Here is a 21002-nt window from a genome sequence, read left to right on the forward strand (position 1 = left end):
GAGGAATTCCACAGAAATGTTTACGAGAAAAGTATGTCAATTATCAACAACATGACTGACGGGGTCCGACACAGTAGGTAGTCGAGGTTTGCTATTCATATTTATTCATAAGAGAAGATGTTCCCTCTCTTATCTTCATTGTGTTCAGCATTTCTACAAGAGTGCAACAATTTTATTAGAAATTTCTTCTCAAATTCTTAATTTAATATTTGAGGTGTCGCAGAAATTGCTTACTCTCCTTCAAGGGTGTAATGGGTTGTGTGAGTTTTTTTTAGCGCTTTCTGTTTTATACTCACAATATCTTGAATACATCAACCAAAAACATGTGACAATTTGGCCATCTAGGCAGGATAGAAGGATAGAAGGATTTTAGAAGGTTTTGCAGCAAACAAAAGGGGGAAAAAAAGCTCTAGTGGAATAGTTTTAATGTGCATTATATTCTTAAATCACCATGATTTTGACAAGGTAAGGCGTACTGGTAACGTTGAAGGACTGGTTTAAGGTCTGTGTTATTCCTGCAGGGAAGTTCGAAGACACAGATATCAGCAAAAGGCCAAGCGACAACAATGTAGCAGGCATGATGTTATATTTCTGTCCCTCTGAACTATGAGGTCATCCTGCCTGTATGGTGGTCGGTTCACTTTGTCACCTAGGAATCACTCTACTCAAACACTATTGCAAACAGCATGAAGTTAAAGGAAAAATCCGAATGTGTGCTTCTGAATATCTTACATGAAAGCTACTTTATTACTCTATTTAGAGAAGAGCATCAATATATTGTAATTGAGCTTTCATTCAAACTAGAGTAACATCAGTGCTTTTAAAAGATGGTTTGCTTTATCTGAGCCTTGCTTTTCCATTTATCCATATTATTTTTTCTATTCTGAATTATGTGGGTAATGTTTTTGACACATTTCCAGGATTTTAAACCTTATTATCATTTGCCAGCTGTGTTTGTGCCGTGTGTGGCAGCATTGTCCGCTCATGTGCCGCTTATTCCATTCTGCCATGATCATTACCTAACTTCAAACAGGCTACCATCCAATCTTTACTCTGCTGCAGTCTGGATATTGCATGCTTTATGGTTGAGTTCAGTGCAGACTACATCCTCAGTTTTGCACGAGTGAGTCTCATTAAGTTTAAGTAGGGAACCTCAAATTCGATTATTGGAGATTTATTTGCTGTAAGGCAGTGTGTGTCTGTTCTCAACCAGGCCGTAAACAAATACTGAACTGTCTCGGTGATTAGTGGATCTGGAAAAACCAGCTTGAAAGCTTTTTAATTAGGGTATTGCTTATGACTGCAATTGTACGTATTTGACGGAGAAGGCTGTTAAACTTTGCTAAAAGCCTGTGGCAGAACATGAAATGCGTGCTTCCAAACTCTCAGTATAAAGAGGGGAGCTGGCTGTTGCTGTTTCAGGAGGCCAGTTCATATATTTGGTAAAAATTGTTTCATATCAGTTCTTTATCGTTTACAACAGACAACCTAGATTAAAAAAAACCCTGCATATTCGTATTTGTAGGCAAATTCATTTGTCAGCACATGATATATAGTTTTTTTTTCTATTGTTTTAACTATTTTAACACTTGAAGCTTGACAATAGTAGTAATCACTGCTTTACATTCTCCTCTCCTTGTTAATTATGTCCCGTGTTAAATATTGTCGGATTATGCCAGAAGTCAGCATAAGCCTAACCAGCCCTGAGTATTTGAGTTTTTAATTGCAATGTTTAAAACCATGTCTTTTTTAAATGACAAGCTTCTTTTTTTAACTGTGACTGCTTGATGGGGTGATTCTATCTTACATTTGTCCTCTCTCACAAATGCTAACAATACTTTAGCCTCAGTAATATGAGGGCGGTTTGCTGACAGTGGCAGAGAGTGGATGAAAAGTGCCAGTGATTCTTGTCAGACTCAGCTGCAGCTGCCGAGGAAGTCCGTCTTTCTGATATGACAGTGTGACTCATCCTTATGCACTCTCTGTCAACTTGGTGGCACTCAGTTAGATGCATTGTCTTCTTGCGGCCAGAAACAAAGGCTGTGATTAACTGGTATGTTCCTCCCCTGTTGATTTACTGCATGTGTTAAGCAGGCCTCAGAGAAAGCACACAGGCCATTAAGCACAGCAGTGACATAAAAGCCCCAGAGTGAGGTCCCACCGATGAGTTGACTCCGAGGTAACAAACCTGAAGCTAACCTTGTGGTCCCCGCCGCCGTCTCATAAATCAGCGTCCATTAGATCACCGCTTCCCGGTGTAATATGTTGAAAATATATGTGACCACTGCATGATTGCTCAGGTCACTGGGACATTTTCACCGGCGTCTTCACTCCTCACTCTTGCTCGGGCAAAACACAAGCGTGGCAGGGCATAATTGCATGGGGATAAATTATTTGAAAAGAAGTTAAAAACAGACCATTAAACGAGAAAGGGTAAACTACTTATGCAGGGCCTGCTTTGCAGAAAAGTCTAAGTGGCTATTAATGTTGCTCTCTCTTTGTGAACATACGTGCATGTAACTTCTGTGCATGCCTCAGTTGATCAAACAATATAAAATGGATACTGCAGTACTCTGATTTCAGCTTTTTAAAAGGTATTTTCCTTTTTCTGATTTCATTTTGCGAATATTATCTGTGGACTACTAATGACACTAACAAGAACAAAGAATTATTTTCTGATTCTGGTTTTAAAAGGTTTTACACTTGTACATATATAGCAAAATTTATGACGAGCTACAAAAGTGATGAGGTGTTATGGATTCAACTATACCCAACAGTCTTTGACGGTAAAATGTGCCACGTTTATGCCTCTATCCAGAACTCTTGTGACATTATGAACTTTTGAAGACTTTTGGTTTATCAGTCTCCGTCACTTTTGTTATACGTTGTGTTGTCTCATTTCCTGATTTATTTTGACACTGGCATCTTGCCACCACTGTGCAGCCCTCAATACATCAGTAAAAAAGTAATAAAATAAAATGAATATTCAGTAATATAACTCTAAAAAGCTCAGTTTTCTGCATGGAGAACCTGGATTTGACTTGAATTTTGAATTTATTATTTGAATATTGAGTATTTTACAGCGAGGTATCCTTATACTTCTTCCATCACCAGAATGCTTGTTTTTCTGATGTTTCATTCTTGGAAGTGAGTTCCTTGTGGTGACAAATGCTGCTCGTGTTGCCTCGAATCTGAACAATATCATTTTAAATCATTGAATCGACATGACCGAATCTCTTTGCTCACTGAAAGGTGACGTGACAACAAATCCTCCTGGCTGAGGTCTTTAACTCTTCACTCAGGGTCGGAGCAGCTTGGACAGCACTGTGGCAGGTCTAATCCTCCTTATCTTAATAGCATCCACCACTATCTCAGCAGAGGTGGGGACAATCGACCCTTTCCCTTCCGCTATCAGGAAAAAACACTTCCCTCACCAATCCTGTTTGTCACCCCCTTCTGTCAGAGCGCCCACCTCTCGCTCTATCAGACTCTTCGGCTGGTTTATTTTTCTCTTAAGTTACCTCATCTTGTTCTGCTCTGTCAGAGTCTCACCCAACTAGTATTTATTTAGAGATACCTGTGAACCGAGAGTCGGACCCTGAAAACGGCTGATTACAGTAGTCAACAGCAAAGCTTCAGTTAATGTTCACATCAAACATCAGAATGGTTAACACATGTGATGAGAGGAGAGTATAGTCAGACCAATGACTATATAAAGATCAACAACAGCACTCCAAAAGTGAAACCAAACATCTTGATCGCTCCCTGGTGGCTGGCTGGCATTAGGTAGTTCTTAACACACCACTGTATGTTCAAGTGTTAATTTTTCTGAAAATGTTAGTTTTAAAAAATTGGGAGAGACATTGTGATGGACAGCTGAGATTGACTCATGAGTGGTCAGACGTGTGAATTGGCGGGAGCTCAATACCGCGGCTCCACTCCCTGATAATGAACAGAATCGGGCTCCAAATGACGTAACCAGTGAAAGATACTTGGGCTTCATTTCTGAATGTTGGGGGAAGTGGAGACATGTCGTCCATCTTTAAATACAGTCATTTGGCCAGTCTGGTTTAAGCTGACGGAAATACTACGGTAACCCAAATAACCACCCTAACTGTGGTGAGCTGAAAAGCATCTCAGAATGCAGTACGTGTCGTGAACCACCAACTGGGACCAGAGGCAGGAGTTGGACAGGCCACCGACGCAGGAAAAGACTTGGGATGTTTGCTGGGACCACTCACAACGCAGTGGCAGACAGAACGTCTGGAGTGGCTCTGGGTCTCTGGGCAGTAGAGGCTCTGGGCAGCTGAGGCTCAGGGTCACAGGGCCACTGAGGCTCCATGGTGCTGGGAAACTATAAGGTATCAACATCTTCAAGACCCATGTATCCCTCTAGGATTTCTGACCCCGATACCTCCCATTAAAAGCTAGGTGGGTGCCCAGGAAAGGAGACTACCCAGAGACTCAAGGTGGGCTGACTGGGATTCTCCTTGGAGGCTAGCAGCTTGGAGGATAGCGAACTTAGAGGTCAGCTAGAGGCTAGAAGACCAAAGGCTTGCTGACTGGGAGGCTAGCCAACTCAGAAAAAGGCTTGTGGCGAGCAGACTGGGAGACTAGCTGGTGATTAGCAGACTGAGAGACTGGCAGGTGATCAGGAGTATTTAGAAAGTCCTTAAGATTCTGAGGCAAGGAACTATTTAGCTACAGTTTTTTTGGACACTTCCCTGGGAGCCATCCTCAGAACAGCCTCCCTCCTCTCTTTTTTCCACTCAGCATATTTTGCACACGAGGGCATAACACAAATTATACAGTTTATGCTCAAATAACATCTGCCGGGTCGATAGGAAGACCCAAATGCAGACACACATCAAGGTAGTTAGAAGGCAGTTTGTGTATAGAGTAGTTATGTACAATGTAAGACCCCCATTACACACGACAGGACACCGACATATGATAGATCCATGCTTTATATATCAAGCCTCATAGAAAACATTCATTAATGTTCAACAGCCTGAGGTTTGTGATTCATTTTCCACTAAATTTATACTTTTTCCCCAAAACACACCTTTAGGTTGCTCAAAATATTGATATCAAGATCATGTTTTTTTGTCATGTTTATGTTCTTAAGTCAAAATGGAGTAATCCCATTTTTTGTTGTTTTTGTTGTTGATGTGTCGGTTATCTGTGCCTAATGAACGATGAAGCGCTCTGGCGGCAAGCAGTAATTGCTCGGAGCCCAACAGTAGGGGTGTAATTAGAGAGACAGTGAGGAGTATATGACTTCATGACTGGCACCGTTTAATGATAATGGGGTGCAACTCCACACCACTGTGGTCAACTAATCATACTGGACTGGCCTGGACAGCTCTCAGTGCAAACGAACCGTGACTGGAATACCGAACAGCAGCTCGCCCACGCAGTTCCACACCATTCGCACCACAGGGTTCAGGCATATGATTATGGCTGTGACCCTGCGCCACCTGCAACACTGTGATTAGTGCGATCGTGAATGCACAGATGTAAATAAACTAATGTCATCAAGCCTTCCAGCAGAGCAAACATGCATGCTATTGTTGACAGTTTTACAGGCACATGTTGTCCTTGAAGAAAATCAACTAGTACATCAACCATCAAACCATACACCACCACCGTATCTGATCAAATTGCCTATGTTCAACTTAAAGCACCAACACACACCAACTGTGCAGATTGGGCAATATGTATTACAAGCCTACCAAAGAGGGAAGTGTAGACGAGTGTCAGGAAAAGTGCATACAAAAATCTTGCATTGACAGGACGTAAGTGGATTAGAGTGTGGCCATCGAGATTGATTCCAGTCAAATCAGTCTAACATTATTTATTCTCTTCCAGCTCATCTGGTTTTGTATTTTTTTTTTATGTCTGAAAGCAGATTGTAGATATATTTCTTAAATTCTGGTTGAATTTCTTCAGCATATTGCAGCTGCATGATGTGTGTAGGGAAGCCTTCCAGCATGCATTGGGGCAACAGATTTATGGACTTACAGAAGGTGTCATTTTTGGTGTGTTTGGGATGTTGTAGGCATAATTTTGTTATAAATGGTCCTCAATGATATTTCCACTCTTCCATCACGCTTAAACTTTCTATCTTAATAATGAAAATTAGGCCATGAGTGATGATTTGTGCATGATTGCCCGGTATTTCAGATGAACATACTTCACTCATCTTCAGTGCCTGCTATGAAAGTGTAAACCAAAAAAAAAATTCTTAGAAAGCAGCTTTTGTTGCATAAACAATTTACAGCAATGTGATTTCTACAGTTGATCATTTGATTTAAAATCATATCAATTCATTTTAATATTCAAATGAGTTAAATTGGATTCAAGCACTATTCTGCAAATGTGAAGGTATTTGTCGTTGCACAGTTAGATTGTATAGAGTGTGTCTATGCTGTAAATCTCAGAGCAAGTGATTTATGTTTTGGCTCCATTACACAACCTGAAATGATTATGAAACAAATGAGCTTAAATTGTAAATACATGTCATAATGTTTATTGATACAAACCTTCTAGACTAGAGAACTCATATTTCATGTTACTACAGGTTTTATTGTTTTGTCCTTTTGCAATTTACTTATTTGAACTGCCTGCCCTTACATTTAGTTCTTCTTCTAATACCTAATATGGTTTTCCGTGGATAATTTTAGATTATTATTTAATTATTTTAGAGTTATATTAAGCTAATTTGTTCTAAAGTTATGTTTGATCAAATCTCTTTCGTTTCTGTGTGTTGAGTAATTGACATACAGAAAACCCTTAGCAAGGTGATATAAGTCCATCATAGGAGACCTGTAAGGTTGAAACCAATGATTATCGGTTGTTCTGACATTTTTTTCTGTAATAATTCATTTATTAATAATTGATTGTTCAGTGTATAAAATAACAGAATATACAGGGACAAAATTAAGATCCATCTATTTTTTACTGGTCGACGTATATCCGCTCTAAGATTAAAGGTAACTTCCTCCAGCTGAAATGTATTATTTGTAGTTTATCATGGTTTATTAACTAGGCAACATTACCTGTATTACATGTCTGTGCTCTCCGGTGTCTCTAACTCACGTCACACGCCCTCTGTTGTCCGACACCATCATCTGTTCACGATATCAAATGTGTGCCTGTCACTTTAAGAAAAAAACGTTGAAGGTGACGCAGGATGACGAAAAGAACTTCGCAGAATGTACAGCAAAACTGGCAGAATGAATGTTATATTCATTTAATACAGTAGCTTAGGTGTTGGGGAGAATATACTAGTACTATTATACGTTTTTATTTTGTTTGTTTTGTTTTTTGTGATTCTGATCCACACTCCTCACCAGTTGGTGGCGGTAATGCGCCATTTCGTTGTTTGCCAACCGCCATAAAACAATAAAAGAAGAAGAAGAGGACGGTTCGCAGCCAATCAGATCATTGTTGTCAACGCGTTGTTATGGAAGCCCGGTTCAATTCTCCAACGATGCACTGATCTTTTGTGTGTTTCCAACTCCGATAGGGATAAACCGTGATCTTAACGTGGTTTAAAGTCGACAGAATGTCTTCTCCGGGCCGAGTGGACGCTTTGCGAGAGCGTAATCAACATTTGTTGAACGAGCTGAAGCGGCAGAGAGAGAAACTGGAGCGACTGAGCGGCCGCGGTCAGAACCGGAAGAGGGACAGAGAGGACGAGGCGGAGGAGGAGAGGCGACGGCCCGAAGAGACGGCGACTCGGACCGAGGGAGACCGCGGTGCCGCCAGGGCCGCCCTCCTCAAACCTACCGTGAGATTTGCGGGTAAAAAGCAACTGTTTACGTTTAAGGGCTGAATGAATGCATTATGACTTGGGGGGAAATAGTTACTTTGTTGTACAATAACTAGTGTACAGCTTTCTGTCAGCTGCATTTCAGCGCACACTGATTTCAGTCACACGATAAGATCATTGACTCTACATCTGCACATCCACCAAACCCTGAGTAGTGCAAGTGATAAATAGAAAAAGTCTTGATCTGTTCTTCTGTGTCTCCATCAGATGCACGCGAGAGACAAACATGCGTCCAGCGCACTGTTTCCACACCACCTGCGACCTCCACACATGGAGGGGCTGCTCAGCATGCAGACCCATCAGACGTCCTCAAAGACAGCGACATGTGTCTTCAAGTGCAGGACGGGCTACGGGACACAAGGCTACACAACAACACCAAGTCCTGTTTGGTTAAGAATCTCGAGGAACAGGTAAGCAAAGTAAAACGAGGCTGATGAACTTCAGTTTACTGGAAACTCACATTTAGAGGTGTCTCCATACTGTAAACCAACCACAGCCATTTTTACATTAATCTTTTTAACATTCATTTCAATACAGTCACTCGGTGACCTTACAGCTGCCATTTATCAGAGGTCTGTTTGTAGGCTGTGTATAACCAAGTGATTTTAATTTCAAACTTCAGGACCCACAATTGCAAACTCCATATGTTACTTTGATTTTTGGTTTTTGGAGTTGAGACACAGTTGGAACATCAGACTAACTTACTGAGTGTTATTTTTGTTGTTGTATGAACTTGAACTTTTTATACAGTACAGTACAGTTCCTGTTAATTGCTGATTTGGATCCAAAAGATGATTGAAGTAGAACATCACAAAAACTCCACACCATTCTTTTTTGTAGAGGGAGGAGCCAAGTGGAGGCACATTTCAGTCTGACGAATGTGAAGAGATACCTGCATCTGACAGGCATCGTTTGCAGCCCTTACTTGGATATGACTGGATAGCAGGTACTCATTACTGGTCTCTCTGTACATCTCCGTCAAATGCACATCCTCTAACAGGTGACTTTTTTTTCTCAAAGGCATTCTGGATGCTGAGGATACATTCGTAGAGCGCCCTGATGAGTTCTTCAATGACCTGCGCATTTTCCGATCGCTCCACAAAAACGATTGTGTCCACAGCCCGCAAGCAGCAGCGTGAGAGCTTATCACTTGATTGCACTTGCAACTGATTCAATTTGTCAAATTGACCTGTGATTGATGATGGCTTTATTGAATCACTATTAATTACCCCGTTCATAGATTTTCTGCAGAGAACCATCCAGGGCTCGCGCTGCTAATAGACAAGGATGCCCCAGAAGCTAACACAGACACTCATCAATGTAAGAAGACTCAGTTTTAATCAGTTATCTGATTTTTTCTCTTCATGACCGCTGAAGTAACTCTTGCCTCTGCTTGTTCACCTCTTGTCCAGGTACGTTCTCTTACAGGATGAACAGCAGACTGTTCCCTGTCCCACTTCACTCTCAGGATTGCTGTCCCGTGTGCAAAAAGCACAAGTCCTCCCACCCTCACACTACCTCTGAACCAGCTCTTGTCAGGTAATGATGGTGTGTACAACTGCTTTCATGAACTTCTACAATATTTGTAAAGTTTAAAATACACTTACTCTTGTTACTCTTTTATTTGAAAGGGTCAGTATCCCACGCTCCACCCTCTTACCACCTTACAAGTACAAAGCACATCGGCGATGTAGCTTTGACCCTTCTGATAGTTTGGGGTTACCTTCGGTGAGTAATCGTTTAAAATTGTTAACCCACTTCATGATGATTTTTGATCGTCAAACTTATGCCTCTTCCCCCTCTGTGATCCCTTGTTAAATTAACATTGTACATTTTAACTGTATTACACAGTCACGGCCGGAGGCAGCAAGTCTTTGAGTTGTCCGTCTGTTTTGTATCATTCTCGTGAATGCGGTATCTCAGGAGCGCCTCAAAGGAATTTCTTCAAATTTGGCAAAATCACTTTGTTTAATTCACATAAGACTCAAAAACCTCACAATATAGTTTTTTCCCTGAGTGAATTTTCTCCAATTTGTTAAAAGCATTCAAACATTCACTTTTGGTGGTCAACAGTCAAGGTCACTCTTACATAAAAAAACTAAAACATTTTTGACCATAACTCAAGAATGAATGTGCTTTTTATCACAAACTTTCAGAAAAATGTTTTATAAAATAAGGTGCGATATATTATTATAAAAGGTAAACTTCAAATCATAATGTTCTTTTCTGGCCATGATTAAATACTGAGGAACAGCACTCAGGAACAGAAGGGGAGATGGTGACCATACTGTATTTCTTGCAACTTTTCCAGCACTGTCTCTCAGGCTGGTCACACACAGGTCAGAGCACCCTGCCACCACCCAGCAGTCTCGATCTGCGGAGCAGTTTGAATACAAAGAGCTCCTCGTGGTTGCAGAACAAGGAACTGGAGGTGAAACCCTGCAGGCTTACTACTGTACCTCGAAGTTAACATATTATTACAACATAAGAATTCTCGAATGATGGTTACATTATTTTTCAGGATCTCTCTGTGCCGCAAGTGCCTGCAAACCAGATCTCTGACCAGATATCAAATGTGTCACGGTTGGCACGTCACAACTTCCAACACGTCTCTCCCAAGAAAAAACTACAAAGCACATCTTACCCAGTGTGCTGAAAAGCCAAGTCTATTTTTAAATGATCTCTGTGGTTACTGTGAGCCATTGGCCACCACCCAAGATGATTTCCCTTTTTTTGTTAATGTTTTAACAATCTGTATATCTTTTTTTGTAAATGCTTTGTCAGTGATGCTTTTTATCATGTCTCAAGTCTATGCATTCTTACATTTTTTTTTTTTTTACGAAAACATTGGTCTTAAAAGATAATGTAATGATTTATCTCACAGAGAAGTGAATTTGATGTTGAAAGAGTAGAGCTTTTAGTTCTTCATTTTTTTCTGAACAGATTTAGCTCCACATGTGACTGTCAGCAGCCTCATGAAGCAATAGGTCCTTACGCTACTCCACAGTTTAAAGGGATTCCAGATTACATAGCAGAGGTAAAACTTTAGTTACCTTTGTGCATTTCAATAATATTAAGGAAGTCCTTTTGAGTCATGTCTGTTGCTTGGAGACACCGGTTCATGTTTCCCTTTCCAGCTGTATGTTTTGGCTACCAGGTTCACACATACTTCAGTTTTTAACTTCCTTTGACACTTCCTCGCTGTGGTACTATGAACGCTACGAAACAAAGGCAGTATGCACTGTAGATCTGTTGCATTTCACAGGAAACCACAACCACCTATACTTAATGTCAAATACTGTAGCCATCCCACCTATGACACTACTCTTTCCAGTTTGTGTAATGCAGGCTAATGTATTTGAAGAGGTTAGATTGTATACAAAATGTGTCAGGGTGTGTTCAATAATATTAATACATAATTGTCTTTGTTTACTTGTTTTTTGTTGTGATTCCAACCCAAAAACAATATGATTGCAAGGATTTGAATTGTCTCCACTTCTAGATAAATCCCCCACAATATGTGAGAAAAAATTAAAGCAGACAGTAAGATATAAATAAAAATAGAAGGTTTCTAGTTTGTTATCTGAAGATCTGAACAGTTATGTTGTACTTGTGGAAATTAGTCAGCAGTGTACAGTATAGGATCGGTGCAGCACCCACCAACACATCGAAGTAGGTCAAATTCTATACATAAAAACTTCTGTTGCAGTTGTTTTCTACTGTAGCAACAAACCCAGTTAAACACTGATTACATAAGATAAAAAGTTGTTTAATATATCAGACATGAACACAATGGGCAACAGGGCTGCTCCTGCTCTGCTTGAGAACCAGAGATTGAGGATGTGGGAGGGGAAACTTTGTAATGAAAGTTCAGCATCTTATGCAGTAACAAACAAATTGAAGCACATGGGCATTGAACAGGGCACAACATTAACAGTTACTGTGTAGTTATGAGAGGAAAGGGACGCTTCAACAATGCCAACTTCTAACAGTCACACAGATTACTACAGGGTGTATGGTTGAAATGTGGTTTCTGTAATCACCTACAGCAGCATGAAATACTTATTCCTAAAACAAGAGTTGATAGGGGATTTATTCCGATTATTTCAAATCTACGATACCTATTGTAGGTGTACAGTCGCACAGTTGATGCTACACACCAAGCTGGACGCTGGGACTACACTGCATCTGGACTTGCGTTATAAACAAAAAGAAACATCTAAGTGAGTCCACTTCCTGATTATTTCTCTGCCATTAAGATGCACTGCACACTTTACGCCAATTCCAACCAATGAAATGAGAGACGTCTTGATTCCATGTCATACTGATATGCTCATTATTATACAATAATTATATTATTGATCATATAGGGGGCTTTACATTTTGAATTCCAGTGGGGGGACCAGTATTTTTGTTCTGTTTACTGCAGGTTTTGCAACAATACTGACTCGCCAAATGTCAGACCTTCCTGAAGCCCCTTGACAACACAAATAAATAAAGAAGTTTTCATGTTTACAAAAAACGTGAAAACTTTTCAATATAGTTTCCTATTATACTGTCTCTTCTATATGTTTCATGACAAGTATATGCAATAGATATCAGCTGTCCACCATAAAAAAGTTATTAACCTCATAGTGCGTATTCACATCAGTTCTGTGAATAAGGGGTAGTGCCTAACTGCTTGCTCATTTCCTTCCGCTAAATAATTGACTCAGGTCAAGGAAATTGCTCCTGTTTTCACCGACTGTCGGCCCGCCTTCAAAAGACATGAACAGTACAGCACACGCGCCAGTTGCTGTATCCTCTCCAGTGTATAATGTGCTTCAAAGAAACAATGAAGGACATACTTGTGCTGCTGGCTCTGCTGACTGTCCGAACTAACAAGGTAAGATTCGTGTGGTTCTGTCGATCGATCATGCATTTGGTGTGTTTATCAGGAGCCTTGGAAACGTTTGAATTGTTTGCTTAGGTTGCACTTTAATGAATTAGTTCCAAGGAAATATAAAGTACCAGACATTGAAGACTTTCAAAATCAAAATTGGAAAATGTGTCACGTGATATTTGTCATTAATTCTAAAATGTGAAAGCATTTAACCTAAACAAGTTGCTATAAAGTTCCTGAAGCCAATAAAAAGGAAGTTCACATTTTTTCCAAAACATTCCTAACATTCCTTCTCTGTATCAGAGTGTGACAGAGTGTTTTCAGAATGCCGTCAGGTTGAAAAAGGAAACAACAGAACATTCTTTTAGATAAACGGTCAATAAATAATAACTTGAGGCTTTCCGAAGGTTTATCTTTATCTCTGCTCAGTCTGTGCTTCAGAACCGAGGGCTTCTAGGTTGTCGCCTCCGTTTCCTGTTAAGCGAGAAATACTCTGCTGCTGTCAGCATTTTCTTACTTTTGCTTGTCATTGGAGGGCACCCTGTGGTAAGGCAAGAGTCAAGAGCATGCACAGGTGCAGGAACTTTCTCAGCAGTGCTATGGTTACTGTATCTGTGGTGTTTCGGAAATAAGTGAGGCTGTACCTTGAGTTACAATAAGCATGTGTGCCGTAACATTTTAGAGGGGCCCCACAAAGAGGAGAGATCCTGTAGATGGTGAAATGCACCTCCTACAAATTCTGAACAATGGCTGCCTGTTTGACCATGTCTGCAGCTCAGGCTAGGAGCATTACAGAGGGGAAAAGATGGGTGCAGGAGTGGGTGGCCAGGTACCACGAAAAACTTGACCAGTCATTAATTGCCTGTTTTCTCACGTAACCACTGACTGAATTGTTGATTTTAAAATCACGATTTACTGGTTGAAGGTTTGTAGTTTACCTCAGAGCAGGTGAATTTCCAGGAAACATGACCTGACATTGAATACATGTCTGTATTTCAAAATTACTCTGTTTACCTGAATGACATCGCACCGCAGCAGTTTGAGTGAGGCTCAGTGGGTGTTAGTGGAGTTTTGAGAAAAATACTTTTGTGTTCTCCACTATGTTAATCTGACCATCATAAATGTAGCATAATCTCACCTTCTGTAGGTGTGCTCTCAGCCCTATGAGGCCGACTCAGATGGAAAATGTCGCAACCCAACAGCAGAGTACCTGTTAGATGACTCTGACCTTTGCTGCAAGAAATGCCCCCCTGGTAAGTGCTGTGCTGTGACAGCAACTTTTCAAGTTAAATCGAGATAATTAAAAAAAAAGAGAAGAGAATCATGTCAGTGCACTAGTACATGCTGTACTGCAAGACAAAGCAGAAAAGTTGTGTGAAGACACAGGAATATTGAATCCTTGTTAATCAAAGCTTAAGGTGTGAAAGAATATAAATAGCACCTTCTCTATAAGGATATTTATCAGGTGATATGTCCTTGTTTCACCTGGACAATCAAGGAACATGAAATTAATTTACTGTGTACCCTCCTCAATTGAAGACATTTTTTGTTGTTGTTGTTGCAATGCATCAGTTACAATGCTCATGTGCTGTTGAAAAGTGTGTGAAAAAGAACAACAACCTATGACAAATGTGGACTAATATCCTTTTATATATGATTGCAGGACACCGGCTGCTACAGATGTGCTCTGTAAATGATGAGACTGTGTGTCAACCGTGTGATCCAGGCCAATACATGCAGACCTGGAACTATGCTAAAAACTGCCTCCCCTGTAACAAATGCAAATTAAGTCAGTAGCTGCACTATAAATCTCCATATTACAAATAATGCTGATTTTATTTCATGCTTTTTTAATTTGTGTTTTTTTTTAATGTGCTGACACATGGCTGTCTGAGTAAGAAAAACGTATGTTTCTTTATATAACCAGGTAAAGGTCTGCAATATGCCCTAAACTGCTCCTATACCACACGGACCAGGTGTATGTGCCAGCCTGGGATGTACTGCATGATGGAATCTGAAGACCATTGTACAGAATGTAGAAAGTACACCCGATGCAAACCTGGTCATGGGGTGAGGGTGCCAGGTACCAGCATCCTACTATTTCAAAACTTAGTGTTTACCACACATGTAATTCTTCTTCATCACGTGTCAAGAACACGGTAACAATTTGACTATCAATCTATGACGTCACCCATTGGTCTTGAGAACTTGTGGTTTTGAAGCCTCACGTTTAGTATTTTGACCAGCGCCATCTTTGTTTTCTCGAAACAAAACATAGGAGCGAGGGATGGGTATCACTCAGAGCTCTACGCTGTATCCAGGCCCCACAGCATATGTGCTTTATCGTCTATTTTACTTTAAATTAGACCATAATTTACTGAATTAACATCATGCTGTATTGAAGAAGACTTGAACTAAAGATTGAGACCATTAACTCCTCAGGAACATGTTTACTGATATTATAAATCAAGTAGAGTCATTTTCTCATAGACTTTCTAAAGAAAGGAACTTCCTTTTGCAACCAGTGGAGTTGCCCTCTGCTGGTCATTCCAGAAAATACAGGCTTCAGGCACTTTCGCATTGGCTTAATTTTACATACCCGGTGACTACGTCCAATTATACACAGTCAATGGTTAATATATATGTCTGTAATCAAATGAATTGCTTTATATCCTTCACACGTACACCTGTCTCTAAGGTCTATGTCAACCATGTACATGGTCAAACTTAATTAATCAAGCACAAAGTTTAACATGTTACACGTGCCGCTTGTCTGCGTGTTGTTGTCAGGGACGGCAAAATCCGATGTGAGGTGTGAACAGTGCCCTGATGGAATGTTCTCTGACACACACTCCTCCACGGACCCCTGTCGGCCTCACACAAAGTGAGTGAAGGAAGGTCACATACTTTATACACCAGTTTGAAACACAAATCTCTGACCTCTTTCTTTGTTTTTCCACAGCTGTCATGGGGCGGCTGTTAGAAAAGCCAACGCCACCTCAGACACTGTGTGTGAACGGGAGGTTGTTACCGCCACGCTGCTTCAAGACACAACCAAAGAGCATCGCAATGGCATCGTGTCTACAAATGCAAAAACAATCAGGAGCACAGTCTTCACAATCTCAGACTCCACATTGTCTGTCAGGCCATCTGTTACAAAGGAAGTGTTCAACCATTCAACAGAAAACCTACTACCACACAAAGTACCTGACATTAAACTGGGTATGGGATTTGATTTTTCTGTTTCCAAACAGTCGTCATGAGAAAAACTGTGAGGTCAATGTAGTATTCATATATTTCTCTCTTTCTTTCTGTCTGTGTGTTTACCTCTGTTAGCTGCTGCCATTGCTGGAGCCGTTGGATTCCTTTTGCTTTTCATCATTATCATTCTGGGATTCCTTTTTAAACTAGTCCGGAAGAAAGGTAACTATATCCAGCAAAACAGGGCATCTAAAGGGCATGATTATATCTTTATCATATTTATCTTCTATACCAACTTGAAATATAAGATGATAATGACCAATATTTGTCAAAATCTTTATCAAGAAGTGTTTGTGTAACATTTTCACAACCTTACTCGCCTTTTCTGTATGTTCACTGTGCTTTTTTTTTTGCCGCAAGATGCTGCAAGATTTCATCCTAAACTAGATGCAAATGGAAACTGTGAGAGTGTTGATGAAGTGAGTTTTCTTCTCTGGGATTGAATATGTGTACCCCAAATCTAAGGCAGCAACTAAATATGACCTAAGTGGTAAAAGATGTTAATTAACACCTCTGCGACAGGGTCAAAAGAAACAGAACTTTACATGTGTAAGATTGTCAGAACAGCTGTATTGGATTACATTAGACTGTACAGATGTGCCGCTGACTATAGTTGTGGCCATATAGAATATACAAAAAAAAATTGAACCTCACATTTTATTTTTCTACAGCAGATTATTTCTACAGCGGGTTATTTGGAGGAAACGCTGCTGACTGCATTCACAGTTAACTCGCCAGAACAACAGTGTTTGTTGGAGGGAGCGGGATCCTGCAGTGACTACAGTCAGCCGAGCAGCAACACTGAAACTTTAACCAGAACAGATGACTGCAACGGCCACGAGTCCGTAGGCCCTTTGCAATCCACCCTAGCCTTAAACAATCCAAACTCCTGTCCTTTTCTGTCGGAGCCCATGACGTTAATTTCCAATGCAGGGCCTGTCACACCTCAGCCCAGTGGCCCCTCACAGTCGTCCTCTCAGTCTAGCAGCCCGCAGATCATCAGCCCCATGACCACCAGTCCCCATGTGAACGTCAACATCACTTTCCACATAGGGAACGGGTCTTGCGGGACACCACCTGTCATGCCCATGGAATCAAACAATCACCTCCCCTTTGGAGAGGAAGAGCAGTCCATCAGCATCCCACAGCAAGAAGATGGCAAACATTCGCTTAGGTCAGTGCAAGACAGTGAAAGTTACAGTGTATGAGGAGTCATCAGCATGAAAGACTGATTCATCAATTAGTTTTTTTTTCTGTTATAATGCAACATTTAAAACAATCTGACCGGCTAAAAACATTTATGTTGGCATGTTTTTATCGGGGCAAGACAAAGTGTTTCCAATATCAAAATCGTACCGCTGTCACTGTGTATGTATATATGTAAATACAGAATACTGTAAATAAAGTATGTATGTAAACACATGTCAAAAAGGAAGAGTGTTTTTCTATTTTCTGTCCTGGTTTCTCAATGGTGGAACCAGCTCCCCATTGACATCAGGACAGAAAAATTCTAAATGAGCACTTTAAGCTGTTTTTGCCTGTTCGATAAATGTTTATGTACTTTATTGATTATTGCACTTTTGGGTTATATCTTCATGATTAAATGCACTTATTGTTAGTCGCTTTGGACAAAAGCGTCTGCTAAATGAATGTAATGTAATGTAATACAACTTATCTTTTATAAAACACATCCCAGATACATTATGTTGCAAAATGTTGTAAGCTCTGTACTTAATTCAGAATTCTCAAAGAAAAATTCTTTTTTGTGTGAATAATACTGCTTACTTTCATTTTTATACTTATTAATTTTGACTGAAAGTCAGTGGTGGAAGAAAGATTTTGTTTTTTATTGAGTAAAAATGTAAAAGAATATTGTATTACAGGTCATGCACTTCTACGTTTACTTAAAAAGTACAGAGTTGTAGCATGACTGAAGTTTTAATAATAAAAATGCATTGTTAACTGTTGAGCTCATAATATGTTATGTGTAGTAGAGCAAAATGTACAATTTTTCCATTTGAAATGAAGTGGAGCATAGTATCATCAGCAAGTACCAGGAAATTTAAATACCCAAGTACAAATATCGCAAAATTGTGCTTAAAAATTGTCAATATTCTTGTTCCAACACTGATGATAAGTTATTTATATGCAAATCATGTAGACTATGTGATTCTGAACTGATAGCGCATGCTGTATCTAGACATCATGTCTACATTTACGTGGTACACCAGCAATTTAGTATTCCATGAATGTGGAGGACTCACAATACACAGTCTAAACAATAAAATAGTCAACATTGATGCAGGATCGGCGGAGATTTCATGACTTCCACATATGGCTCAGGCACCAAAAACACTGGATCACACAACTTTCATTATGCAACTTAACTTATCATGACCCACCTGAGTCTTAAATGCCCACTTTGCTGGCTAGCTAATGGTATCTTATGGGATCATCGAGGTTATTTTTCCCCTCTTGACTTTTGAAGACATTGGACAACTGGTAACACAGTTGGAACAGTCAATTAGAAGACTACAAATACAAGGAAAGCTACCCAAAAGAGACTCAAAGCTCACACAATGAGACGCTAAACAACCACACGATGCAAGACAAGCAGAGAGTGACACACAACATCGTGGCACACCACGAGATACAAAACAGCCAAAACTGAATGCAAAACAATCACTTTCTGTGTGGGGTCCAATATAGTAAAGGATAATGCATTATATACAATTAATTTGATACTTTGAGGTTTAATCAATGCATTTAATCAACTTTGTGGATTGGACTTAACAATGAAATCAAACAAAGCCATAATATTATACAGTTCGAAAATAGATACAAGACAATAATATTTGACCAATACAGAAAGGAGGAAACCTAAATATAATATTTTGCAATTTAGTTTGTGTATTGTTGTACAGTATGCTATTTTATGACCTGCATATATACATGCAGCATATATACATATATATATATATATATATATATATATATATATATATTATTTTTTTTGCAATAGTATGATATTGTAAAGTTGGGGCAGGACTATATAAGCACTATGCTTCTCCCTGCTCTTTGTCGAACGCACCCTTGTTTTGAGTGATTTATCTGTGTTCTGTCTTTGTAAATCAATCAATCAATCAATTGTGAATCAATGAGCTTTAGACAAGAACAAACATTGAAGCCCCTTCTCAGATAAAGTTACTACTTTTCTTTCTCAAGGTAACTGGATTCAATGCTTTTTGTCAAGACCCGCTGACACCATATAGTGTATGAGAAGCCCTTTGTTTATCTTTATATACAGCTTATTGTCAAACATATACGTGGATGTGTTGGTGTACTGGAAACTCACCTATCCTGGAAACACTGCTGCGTTTTTCTGCGGACGCTCCTGACCCCTGCTGGTTAATGATGGACACGGCAGCCGTCGCCACCTCTCTTTCGGGTTGTCTTGTAAAAAACGTGTCAGTGAACGGTGACAGTCCGTTTTAACGGCGGTTCCCGCACTTATTGTTGATGCGGGTTCTAGCGCGGACTAAGTAACAGCTCTTGTCTGTTTAATTTCAGTATGTTTGTTTGTTGAAAACCAAGGTGGCTAAGGAGCTATGCTAACGAGGGACGTCTGGGCCACTCCATTCTTATGGGGGTGGGGGGTTGGTATAACACTTTTATTTGCTTATTTACCCTTCTATATTCACCCAAAGAATCACTCAAAGTCCTGTCTACGTATATGAACTCGTGTTTCGTACAGGCAAAGTCATTAACCAACTGTATTCGTCTTTTAAAAATTACGTGTGATGATTACACCCCCCATTGTTCAGCCGCGTTGGTTCCGTCTGTTGCCGCTGTGTGTTGCTCTCCTTCCTGGTAGAGACTCGTACCGGAGCCGCCGATGTCACAGCACATAGCCCGGTGAGTTCAGGCTCCTTTCTACTATGATTTCCGTCAATTTCTTCGGTCATGAATTGTCACATTGATAAGACTTGACCTTTCACATGTTTCCACTGAATCTACCTTTTAATTTTGTAGGTTTTTAACTTAGTGTTTTGCCCTCTTTGTTGTGTGTGTGTGCCCGTGTGTGTGTGCGTGCTCGCGCGCGCGTGCGTGCCCGTGTGTGTGTGCGCGCCCGTGTGTGTGTGTGTGTGTGTGTGCCCGTGTGTGTGTGTGCGTGTGTGTGTGCCCGTGTGTGTGTGCGTGCGTGTGCCCGTGTGTGTGTGTGTGTGTGTGTGTGTGTGTGTGTGTGTGTGTGCGCGCGTGCCCCCTCATCCTCCCGCTGTGGTCCCAGTGGGTTGGAGGTGTCGTGGTCCTGGTAGGTGTGTTTACTGAGTTGGATCGAGCCAATTAAAATGGACTTTTGATGAGCTCCAGTTGATACAGGCTGTAGGCTGGAGAGTTTATGGACCAGGCTGTTGAAACACTTCATCAAGGGAATTTAAAAGGAAGCTTCTTTAACAACGGGGGAAGAGGAAGAGGAGGGAGGGGGGACAGGGGACAGGAGCGGAGATAATACCGCTGCAGGTGTTTGCCTGTTGGTTGGTGCAGACAGTGGGAGTCAGTTAATCCTCCACAGAGGAGAGAGAGAGAGAGAGAGAGAGAGAGAGAGAGAGAGAGACACGTTGCAGCAAGGCGAAAAAGTTTGAGATTAATGTTATTGCTAATTTATTTAAAGTTACAAGTGGGAAAAAAACTATATCGGGATGTCATTAAATGTGCTTTACAATAAGGATGCAGCTAACATGTTGTCTGGTAATTTTAATTTTTTTTATTTTTGGTCAAAATAATGTCAGAAAGTACTGAAAATGCAACTGATTGTCTTTGAATTACTTATTATCTTGACCAACTGCCTTTAACCCAAAGATTTCAGTGTTTCCCCTACCATTGCCCCCCCCCCCCCCCCCCCCCCCAACGGGAGCACCAGCCCCCCCTGAAATGTCAAATTGGTTTTAATGAAAACCCTTTTTTTTTCAGAAGTAATTTCAGGTAATTTTCCTTATACACCTTATTCCTCATTCCTGTATG

The 21002-nt window shown here is 40.4% G+C and overlaps 3 protein-coding genes across 4 annotated transcripts in view; all 3 read left to right on the top strand.

The window, feature by feature from the left end:
- Positions 1-7439: 7439 nt before the first annotated feature.
- On the top strand, positions 7440-11265 carry LOC118309052 (migration and invasion inhibitory protein). Its single transcript, XM_035630645.2, has 9 exons — positions 7440-7808; positions 8045-8247; positions 8678-8783; positions 8858-8972; positions 9078-9157; positions 9250-9376; positions 9469-9565; positions 10149-10268; positions 10359-11265. Exons 1-9 carry the CDS (start codon positions 7571-7573, stop codon positions 10491-10493), a joined length of 1221 nt encoding a protein of 406 aa, XP_035486538.1. The 5' UTR covers positions 7440-7570; the 3' UTR covers positions 10494-11265.
- A 1301-nt stretch (positions 11266-12566) lies between these two features.
- On the top strand, positions 12567-17942 carry tnfrsf1b (tumor necrosis factor receptor superfamily, member 1B). Of its 2 annotated transcripts, none has more exons than XM_035630641.2 (9): positions 12567-12722; positions 13867-13972; positions 14383-14508; positions 14647-14802; positions 15510-15603; positions 15682-15941; positions 16056-16142; positions 16341-16399; positions 16652-17942. In XM_035630641.2, exons 1-9 carry the CDS (start codon positions 12654-12656, stop codon positions 17186-17188), a joined length of 1494 nt encoding a protein of 497 aa, XP_035486534.2. In that variant the 5' UTR covers positions 12567-12653; the 3' UTR covers positions 17189-17942. The 2 variants fall into 2 exon arrangements, with proteins under 2 accessions (XP_035486534.2, XP_035486535.2); XM_035630642.2 differs by having other exon boundaries at positions 16655-17942.
- Positions 17943-19759: 1817 nt separating this feature from the next.
- trim62.1 (tripartite motif containing 62, tandem duplicate 1) overlaps positions 19760-21002 on the top strand; it is a 29725-nt gene continuing 28482 nt past the window's right edge. The window contains exon 1 of the mRNA XM_035630643.2: positions 19760-19895. The gene's annotated coding sequence lies outside the window, so the exon portion shown is untranslated. The remainder of the gene's footprint in view (positions 19896-21002) is intronic.

Source organism: Scophthalmus maximus, chromosome 6, assembly GCF_022379125.1.
Source record: "Scophthalmus maximus strain ysfricsl-2021 chromosome 6, ASM2237912v1, whole genome shotgun sequence".
NCBI classification, from domain to species: Eukaryota; Metazoa; Chordata; class Actinopteri; order Pleuronectiformes; family Scophthalmidae; genus Scophthalmus; species Scophthalmus maximus.